Genomic DNA, 11,063 nt, shown 5'->3' on the forward strand with positions numbered 1-11,063 from the left:
TGGACTCATGACTCCTGATATTGTACAAGAAATGGTAGTTAACTCTCTTAGTTCATTACTGTATAGCTCAATTTAAGGTGAAAACATATACTAGTGATAATCCCATTAGAAAAATTGCCAACACTACAAATACTACAGCTGCCTACGGAAGCGTATTAGGGCCGCAGCAGTATTTTTTATTAATTTGTTATAACAAATTATCAATTTGTTATAACAAATTATCAATTTGTTATAACAAATTAGTAATTTGTTTTAACAAATTATTAATTTGTTATAACAAATTAATAATTTGTTAAAACAAATTACTAATTTGTTTCAATAAACTGTTGTTTTTTTTCTCTTATAAATATGTGTTATTTAATTGAATAATTCAAATGAATTTTTCATGTCGGAGATGGACAAGAAAATACTTATAGCAAATTATTATCGATTGGGTTTAACGTTCACAGAAATTGCTCATATATTGAGTCAGTGCAATGGAATTAATGCGTCTGTTAGACAAATAAAACGGATTACTTCCTCGCAAGGATTATATCGAAGAAAAAATAAGTCTAATGTGTTAAATGTTGGATACTTTATAAGCATGGAAATTCAAAGATCCGGTCAATTACATGGATATAAATGGATGCACTCCAAGTGCTTGGAAAACGGTTATGTCATAGATCAAGAAACTGTGCGAATCATTCTCAAATGCATTGACCCAGAAGGTGTCAGATGTCGTACCAAACGACGCTTAAGACGCAGAGAGTATTCGAATCCAGGTCCAAATTATCTTTGGCATTTAGATGGTTATGACAAATTGAAGCCTTATGGAATATGTATTCATGGTTGTATAGATGGATATTCAAGGCAAATAATATGGCTTGAGGCAGCTTCTTCCTATAACAACCCACGACTCATTGCGGGGTACTTTGTGGATGCTGTTTCGAAGATGGCAGGTTGTCCAAAAATAGTAAGAGCGGATATGGGTACAGAAAATGGAACTATTCGTCAACTACAAATATTTCTTCGAGAAGATGATGCCACATGTAACCCAAACAGTGTCTTCTTGTATGGGACGAGCAGATGTAACCAGAGAATTGAAAGCTGGTGGGGAATCTTAAGAAAAGAGTTTGCACAATTTTGGATGAACGTTTTCGAGTCATTTAAGGATGATGGCCATTACTCTGGTGATTATCTTGACCAGGAATTGATACGCTTTTGCTTTCTTGAGATAATACAGGTAATGACGACAATGTAATAAAAGTAAACTTGCAGTGTACAGGGAATTAGCATCATTTTTGAAAGGAGGTACAGCCAGAGAAAAAATATTTTAACTTACCAAAAAAAAAAAAAATGAAAATTGTCCAAACTTGAAAACCCTATTTTGTGAGGGGTGGGGTGGGGGTTGAGGAGTTAGTTTCAGTGAGTCCCGTACTTCTTTCACAACCAAATCTTATTCCTTTGTTACCCCATTCCCTAATTTGATTATAGCGCAATAAAAAAGGGGGCGCCCTTTCAGTTTGAATAGTAAAAAGTAATGTTTGGAAAAAAGCAAAGGTGACCCACCCCCAAAAAGTACGTGACTGTTGTATACGATATGCAGTATCTTAATCGATAATCTTCGAAATATTATAGCCAAAATCTGCATTGTTGATGATCTTTTGACTTTATATTATGCTGTTGTGTGTGTTTTAATTACATGTACAATTTATTTCAGGATGAACTAGACATGGTCGCACAAACCTGGAGTAGTCACAGAATTAGGAAAACGAAAAATCAAAGAACGCCAAACGGGAGACCTTTTGTGTTGTACAATTTTCCTGAACTTTGCGGCACCGAAGATTTCTTGTGGGACGTTGAGGAAATGAAAATAGACTTGTGTAAAGAGCATTGCATCAAAAAGTCTAAAGTGCCTTGTGATCAAGATTTATTTGAATTGTGTCATCTTGAAATGGAAAATCATGGGTGGCAGAAGCCAGTTAACCCACAAGAAGCAATTGATTTGTACATATCATTATCTCCTGTCATTCGAAACTTATTGATTTAAAAATCAAATGCACTGAATTGAAATTTGATTCAGCTCTTTTGTTGAAGGCATCATTTCAACACGATCACCTAATCTGTGTAATTTTAGAGTAGATGATGTGCATTTGTGATCATTTTTATTATCTTGCTATGCATTGGCAATTTTTTCTAATTCCAGATTTGTTTGAAAATAAATATTAATACATGTAATTATCATGCCATTTTCTTGAGGTCTAAAAAAAAAATTGAACGCAAGAACTTCAATGATCTATTGATCAAATAGTGAAAATGCATTAATTTTTTGAAAATCTTCTCCTCTCTCCCTGTATATAAAGAAGAAAAATTAGGTGCATGGTTATGATTATCAAGGGTGCCTCTTCCAAAATTGTGACTTTTCTGGCCCCAGGGTGAAGGGTTCTGTTTGAGGGGTGGGGTGGGGGACTCTATTGGTTATATAGTGAGAGTGCATTATTTCTTTGAAATCTACTTCTCTGTCCCTGGGTATTTAGCATATAAACCAATTATATAGTTATGATGAGCAAGGGCAACTCTTTCAAAATTGTGATTATCTTGGCCCCTGGGTCACGGACTTTGGCTTTAAGGTGGGCTATATTGAATCTATAGTGAAAATGAATTATTTCTTTGAAAATCTTCTTCTCTGCTCCTGGGCATCTTAGAGGTAAAAAGAGTATGAAAGGTTTTAATAAGCAGGAATGTTTTTACATGATTTTGAAATTCTGCACCGTTTGGTCAATTTATTATTTCTACTGAAAGAAGTTATTATCCTTTGCTATTCACCTATAATAGTCAATCACTGTAAATAATGTAACTTTAAAGGTCAATTGAATAACAGAATTATACAAAAAATTTTCAAAATATTTAATACAAAAGTACTTTCATAGTTTTTAATGGTCAGGAAAAGTTTTAAATAATAGATAAATGAAAATGGTTCAAAAATACCATATATCTGTACAATAAATAATTTTTAAAGAGCAAGAGAGGCCAATGCGAGGGGGAATGAAATGTGTTAACTGATAGTGTTTTGTCTAGTCCGCATGAGGATATTGACAAATGGGGGAAAGTACAGGCAAACAAATAGATCAACTTTTTTAAGTTTTGTTATTGAGTACTAAATTAATATTTTGCTGATCCCTGATTATCCTACCTATCTTGCTTTTGGGCAACATGCTGTTTTTGTCACCTTATTCTGTTTTAATCTATGGATTGTTACATTATACTTAAGTGACTGTTAAGCCCTTGGGCCTCTTGTTATAAAAATGAAAGCCCTTGGGTGAAGGATACCCTGTGACAAATTTGATAAAAATTGTGTAAGGAATTCTTTAGATATGGTCCATCAAAAAAATGCTTAAGCACACCTTACAAATGGCCATAGCATTACCCCTTTTTTACAGAAATAATAAATAAATATACCCTGAGTAGATTACCTTATTTTAAAAGAAAGTATGATAATCATTATTTAGTAGGTCTATGGATATAAGAATTATATAAAATATTTCACGAAATTACATCAAAAATTTCAAAATGATTACCAAAAAACTTCCCCCTCTTGGAGATTTCCAAGTGCCTGGATTGCTTGATAAGGAAAATAAGTTAATACTATTACATATATATTGCTATAGGATATTTTTTCCTCACTATTATTCTTCATGTTAGGAAATAAGCATAAAACCTTTAAGGTTATTCTCTAATCAGCCTAATTATGCCATATTCAGTAATATCCATCTGATTGTTTTCAACATAAGAAACTCAAAGAACTTTACTGTAGAACAGACAATGTGGTTGCAAGACTGCCCACTGTCCAGTAGTGGCCTCAGTGAATGACCTAAAATATCTATATATATGTATGTGCAGAAAAATATTCATTGAAAATTGTAACCTTTCTCTGACAGAATCAATCAAGGCAACACCAAAGAAACAAGAATGATCTGTTCCTCATGATCACTGACACACTTATTAAAAGTGGGAGGTTTGGACCAAAACTTGATAAACATCATCATTTAAACTATATTTACATTCAAACAGCACTATGAGTATTAAACTTGACTTCATTCTTTTTCTAGATATGTCTTCCTCTGCCAAATGCTTTCAATGAAAATGAACTCTAAAAATTGCCACTGTTTATTAGAAACACTCAAATAAAAAGCAAAGACATGAATCATCTTAAAATCACTTTCATAAAAATGTGCACAGAGAAAATGCCCTCTGATCACATATCTCTCACCAGGGCCTTGGTTAAAATTGACAATTTTTTTCCAAATTAGACTAAACCTCAAAATGAAAGCCTTTGAGTTATGGTCAGGCATGACCCCCTAGGACCCTTCTTGGGTGTTCAATTGAACAAGGAACAAGAAATAAAAATACACATGTATCATATGTATATTCAATCATATGAGTATCATATGTGGCAAATCATATGTGGATCATATGAATACGCATATGTAAATCATATGAAGCAATATACATATGATACACATATGAAAAGTTCTGCATATGAGAATCATATGCATACTTTGAGAATTATCATATGAGAATCATATGAAACAGATCTGTGTGTGTTTATTTATTTGTCCTTGTTATGAACAGGTAAAATTCATTTTTATTTTAATTCAATGAGATAAAAAAATACGTTTATTCACTGTTAATCAGTTAACACTTGAGTAATTTCATATTAAGCTTAATATGAATAAGTTGGTGTTATATTTTAACAAGTAGACTGCATGATTAAAAAATAATTTCAATAACATATATCAAGATGTGTAAATTTAAATGTATATTTATTCAAAAGAATCAAGATGTTCATTTCCTTAAGAAGCTTGGATAAAAAAGGAATAAGTACTCTGTTACCCCCCCCCCCCAAAAAAAATCCTTTCATAAAATTCAAAATTTGTTTTCTTGAAAAACAAAATTCATCAAGAATAAATTGATTTGTATTTTATCCAAAAACCGTTATGGTTGGTTTTATTTTATGAGTAAAATTAAAATCATTCCACATTTTATTTACGGACCGGTTTCGGTTTTTATCAGATGAAAGTGTACGTCATGTTTGACGTCACTTCTGCAGCAGAAGAGTTGGGTGTTGAAAAAAGTAAGTGATTTCGGATACGTTTTAAAAGATTTTTTTATAGGCCAGTTCATTGTGTTTAGATCATTTCATTACGGTAACAGATCCGTATAAACTTTCTAGTACTCTCATCACTTGTATATAATTGTTAACTTAATGCAGTTCGTAAAAAGCCGATAAACCTAGTGATCAATAAATTACTTATTGAATGAGTATGGTAATTTTGTTTGTTAACGACGAATGTTTAGGCCATTTAGCATCACTTATTTTTCAGATTTGTTTCCCTTTTGTTAATAGCTACGCTTGAATATTTATATTCGATATGAAAGTGAAAGTAGAAACCTTGTAAAGCAGTTAACGTAAAATGTTTGTTGAGATCGTTATTCATTCGGTTCTTTCATCAAATGAATGAGAAACGTGTTTTAAATAATGTATTTAGGAACTGGAGTTCAGTGTCACAGTGCTGTTTTTGTATTTTTTTTTTTTTTGTTCAAAGAACCCCAAAGCTGATTAGACTGACGATTGAACACAAAGCTGATTTGACTGACGATTTAAACCCAAAGCTGGTTTGACAGACGATGCATGATCACAATGCAGGTAAAAATAAATAAATAAATACATTAATCATCACAGTATATATAAGTAATGACTTAAACATATATCAAAAACTAAATAAATCCAACTCTTTTTCTATAGAACAAATCCAGCACACTAATAAAATATATATACATGTATAAGTATGAAAACATATGAAAATATGTAAGTCATATATTATAGAACTTGCTGGCTATAAAAACTATGAAGAACTATAAAACTATACATTATCTTCTGGGGGATAATGACTTTTAGATTAATCAGACATTCAAGGTACTATTACATGTGCATTGAAAGTACATTGTATACATTTTCATGTACTTTGGTTAATGATTTGGGGGTCTGCATCAAGCAGAAATGGATTATATATATTATATCTATTATTTTTTTATATAGATTAAAAATTTGTAGAGAGAATGTCAATTGGCTTAAAAAAAGATTTAACATCAACCCCTGGATTTCTTTTAAGGATACAGAAGTACAGGTATGATGAATATAAATGCTAGCTAACTACATGTATTTTGCAAGAATTGTGCATTTAAGTAGATGCACTGAGCATTTAAGTAGATGCACTGAGCATGTATGTCATGTTATATGAAACTAATAAAGTTTATAGTCAATATGTATAATAGTGAACCATTTTTTCTTGAAGAATCTTAGTATGTGTTTGATGTATAGAAAAATAAGTGAAAAATGCATTGCTTTATTCATTCAGGAGATGCTCAGCAATCTGGCAAAGAAGGTGCTGGCTGGACATGAAATGTTATGGGAGTTATGTCTAGCTTTGGATCCACTGAATTCACATATTACAGAAATCAGATCAGAGCAAAGGTGTGCACACATTTTATTTATATATGTTACATATCATCCTAAGAAGTATCAAAGTCTATTGCTAAATTGAATTACCTTGTCAAAACAAAATTTTGCACTGCATTCCATTTAAGTTATACATTGTGAATTATATTGTTTAGAAAAAAATGTTTTAGCTGATGGGTAACAAAGAAGTTGATGTAGAGGGTCCCTCCATTAAGTCTCTACATAATTATCGATGAAAATGTTTCCTTCCTCCTACAATTATGCTAACAAATCCAGAGAGGGAATACTTCACACTGATGCTAGTATGATGCTAGTATGAAAACAGTAAGAGTCAACATTTTAAATTGTAAAAATATTGATGTTAAACTTTAATGTTAAAATTTTGAGATATATATTTGTTTATTGGAAGGACATCTTTGCTAGTAAATATGATCAATGATAGAAAATTAGTTCATGTTTGTTGGATGTCACAAACAATTTTTCCAATCATATTCATCTTTAGAATCACTTGAGCCTTCAGCTCAGATGAGCTAAAAACAAGTACTTTCATTTTAAATGATAAATAAGCCGAAGGCTCACGTGAAGTTTTCTGATCGAAATTGTCCGTTGTCCATCATCATCGTTGTTGGCATAAACTTTTCACATTTATGTCTTCTTCTCCAGAACCACTGGACTAATTTCAACTGAACTTGGCAAAGAGGACCAATAGTAAGGTACCAGTAGGGGTTCAAAGTTCAATCTATAGATTATATAGGGTAAAGTCTTTAAAAATCTGCTTTTCAAGAACTACCACACTACAATTTGTGATATTATTTTGCAAACATCCCTATGCAGTGTTGTTTCAAGTTTGTTGAAACAATGACCACTAAACCACCAGTGGGGCCCCTGAAGGGTTGCAAAGTTTTACATAGTAATTTATACTTGTGTATAGGAAAAAATTAAGTCTTTTTAACAAATTCTACATTGCTACAATAGTGGGGCCTAAGGAGGGAATCTTGAGTAAATTTGATCAGTATGGAACAAATATCAAAAAAATACTTTTGCAATTTATTCCAGCACTTTTTTTGTATTGACACACATTTCACAAAAGCCACTTGTGTCAGAGTTAAGTGAGTTTGCCATTGTTTGCTCAGGTGAACAATGTGGTCCATGGACCTCTTGTTATTATTATTAAATGCTAATTATTTTAAAAATAATTTTTAGAGATTATTCTGTGCCACAAACAAATTGTTCAGAAAGGGGACATTGGTGGATTTGCATTTTGGGTACAGTTCAAAGAATTTTCAATATGATGATGGAAGATCAGAGGGAGGACAAATGGGAAAAGTTGACAGAGAAAGAAAAGAATTAGGAAATATCTGGAATAAATATGAATGAGAAGGATGTACTTAATTTTGTCAGACTTTGACATGCAAGGCTTTCTACATTTATATGTATACTGGAATATCATTTTGATTGTAAAATCTCATTCTAATGTATTCACATTTTATATTTCATGCTTTATGCATAAATACATAAACATTTTTATGAAAAACTATATATATGTATATATGTATCTTTGTTCGATCGAGACATCATCCTTTGTGATTTCATACTCATTTATGTGTTAAATATGCTGTAGGTACATGTAATCTGAATTACTTATGATTTGTCATAAATTTACAATAGAGATTACATAATATTGACAAATGTTGTTGCAGATATTTCAATTTTGCTAAGGACACTTCCATGTCATATAGTATTTTTATACAAGTTCATGATCTAATTATGTTATTCATTGGTACATGTATACATGTTCATCTCCTTGATCATTTTGCTGAAATCCTTTCAAATAATTTGTACTCGTTTTAGAATATGTAAAATACATGAATCGACAAATGCTACCGACTTGTTTGTATACTTTCTTGTTTAAAGTGTGCACTGTGTGATATTAGTTATTTCTGTTGATGAAGATACTTTTGGAAAATTGTGCAAGCATTATCAAATATTTACAGGTATTTAACAGATCATTGGAATGTACTGAAATTTCATCTAAGGCAGAAATACCTGATTTTCAATGTGTACAAGTGTGTATTTCCTTTTGATAAATGTGAAAAAAACCCACATAAATGTTTCATATGATATACATATGATGCCCATTTCATATGATTCTCATATGTAAATGACTTGAAACACACTGAAACTTTTCATGTGCAAATCATATGAAATTCTTTTCATATGATTCACATATGTGAATCATATGTGACTCATATGATTTGCTTCATATGATTCACATATGATGCCCTTTTTTTATGATTCTCATATGAAACCAATCATATGATTCACATATGATACACATATGTGGATCATATGTGGCAAAGTTGCCTGTGTATAACTCGTAATGCAGCTAGGTCAATCTGAAAAGTGATTTTAATATTTTTAAACATTTAAGCATATTATATATTCCTTTATCATAAGTCTAACTTGACCTGAATGTCATGCAGGACTTTGTCATAAAAGTTGTTTATTTCTTTACAACCTTGAAATCTGAGAATGGACCTCAAAAAGTAAAGGTGTCTTTCTCTATTATAAAATAACTTTGACTGAAATTTGAAGTTTTGTAAGAAGATGTACAAAAGTTATCTTGTTACATGAAAAAATGGATGTTCGAATAAACCATCAGTAAACCTTGAATTATAAATAATTATAGCAGTAGGAGTTCAGAGGTGTAGCATGCATGCTTTGCCTTGGAATCAGAGGGTCAAAGACTTAGGGTATTGCTACTTCATGCCTACTTGATTTTTATAATTGTGTGCATATATTTATCAGAGAAACACACCATCGGCATCCTTGAAAAGTGTGTTGCTACATGTACATGAATATGTATAACAATTGAGAAAATTTAACTAAATGTTCTATTGAGTTCACTAATGTTGCAATTTCTTTTTATGAAACTATTTGATAAATGATATTCCATTAAAATCTCAGAGGCAAATATTATTGAAAGAGATACACAAGGTTAACAGGTTAAGATTACTTCAGATTTGTAACATACACATGGTCATAATATTTGGATGGGAATTATTTGAGGTATTGCAGTTTAAATTACAGTAAAGATATATTAATTGCTTCCATGGAAGACAGACATAGATAAAAACAGTCTCAAATTAATGAAACTCTCTTTTAAGAATGTGCAATACTTTACTGATAATGTAGTTATGGCTGTTCTGTTTAGCTCAAAGAAAAAAGTTTTACCATATTATTTATAGATTGATGAACAACTAATGCAAGACATATGGACAGATGCTGCATAATTAAAAAATTAAAGCTCACTTGAATTTATAGTTCTGATCCATGACTGAGTTGAAATGGACAGAATATTTATGATTCATTAATCAGGTTGGGGGGAAACGTAAATTCCGCTATAATAGTGGTATACCACTATTATAGTGAGATTCCGCTATATTTTCAGCCGTAGTTGTCCTCGATTTCATCAAATAACATACTTGCTGTTTAAAGCGCAAGTTATGATGGCAATGAAAATGAACAATAATTGGCATCCTTAAATATTCTGAATTTTATTTAATTTTCTTCCGATGCGTTTGATAATGCAAACACACTTTTTAAAGCGGAAGTTACATTTTTAACATAGCAACCAGTGATTGCGGTAGTATTGAACAAAGACTGACTCTTAATATCTCTCACACATATGCACAAATTAGTGCTTGTAATAACTTTCAACTCATTTTGGAATAGGTTTGTCGAATTTATAGAAGAAAAGATGATTTTTGCCTGCATGGTAACGGGTACGGAGGCCCGTTATGACAAATGAAAAAAAGCTCAGCACATGTACAATTTAATGGAACCGATTTGTGTCGTCTAAATTGTAAGCAATATATATAATATGTCACTTTTCGAAGTAATCTTAAGTTTTGTGTATAATGTTTCCCTTCTTGATGATGAATCCATGAATTTAAATGATTATTCTTAGCAAGAAAAGAAGAAGTACACTTGTGCATGGAATTACATGTACCTGTAGACGTGACGTAAAATAAATTCTGCACGATTTATTGATTCTCTAACTTTTTATTGATTCTCTATACAGGCAACTTTGCCACATATGATCCACATATGTGTATCATATGTGAATCATATGATTGGTTTCATATGAGAATCATAAAAAAAGGGCATCATATGTGAATCATATGAAGCAAATCATATGAGTCACATATGATTCACATATGTGAATCATATGAAAAGAATTTCATATGATTTGCACATGAAAAGTTTTATTGTGTTTCAAGTCATTTACATATGAGAATCATATGAAATGGGCATCATATGTATAACATATGAAACATTTATGTGTTTTTTTTCATATTTATCAAAAGGAAATACACACTTGTACACATTGAAAATCAGGTATTTCTGCCTTAGATGAAATTTCAGTACATTCCAATGATCTGTTAAATACCTGTAAATATTTGATAATGCTTGCACAATTTTCCAAAAGTATCTTCATCAACAGAAATAACTAATATCACACAGTGCACACTTTAAACAAGAAAGTATACAAACAAGTCAG

The 11,063-nt window shown here is 31.3% G+C and overlaps 1 protein-coding gene and 1 long non-coding RNA gene across 2 annotated transcripts; both read left to right on the forward strand.

Annotated features, from left to right (window-relative positions):
• The first annotated feature begins 942 nt into the window (after nucleotides 1-942).
• Nucleotides 943-2,067, forward strand: LOC133190076 (uncharacterized). The gene is made up of 2 exons (XM_061325548.1): nucleotides 943-1,222; nucleotides 1,700-2,067. Exons 1-2 carry the CDS (start codon nucleotides 965-967, stop codon nucleotides 2,027-2,029), a joined length of 588 nt encoding a protein of 195 aa, XP_061181532.1. The 5' UTR covers nucleotides 943-964; the 3' UTR covers nucleotides 2,030-2,067.
• A 4,365-nt stretch (nucleotides 2,068-6,432) lies between these two features.
• LOC133190077 (uncharacterized) lies at nucleotides 6,433-8,135 on the forward strand. Its single transcript, XR_009721564.1, has 3 exons — nucleotides 6,433-6,514; nucleotides 6,670-6,823; nucleotides 7,703-8,135. It is a non-coding gene; the product is annotated as an uncharacterized LOC133190077 (long non-coding RNA).
• The last annotated feature ends 2,928 nt before the right edge of the window (nucleotides 8,136-11,063 follow it).

Source organism: Saccostrea echinata, unplaced genomic scaffold, assembly GCF_033153115.1.
Source record: "Saccostrea echinata isolate AGI-Se365-2 ecotype Australia unplaced genomic scaffold, CSIRO_AGI_Sech_v1 ptg000020l, whole genome shotgun sequence".
Lineage (NCBI taxonomy): Eukaryota > Metazoa > Mollusca > Bivalvia > Ostreida > Ostreidae > Saccostrea > Saccostrea echinata.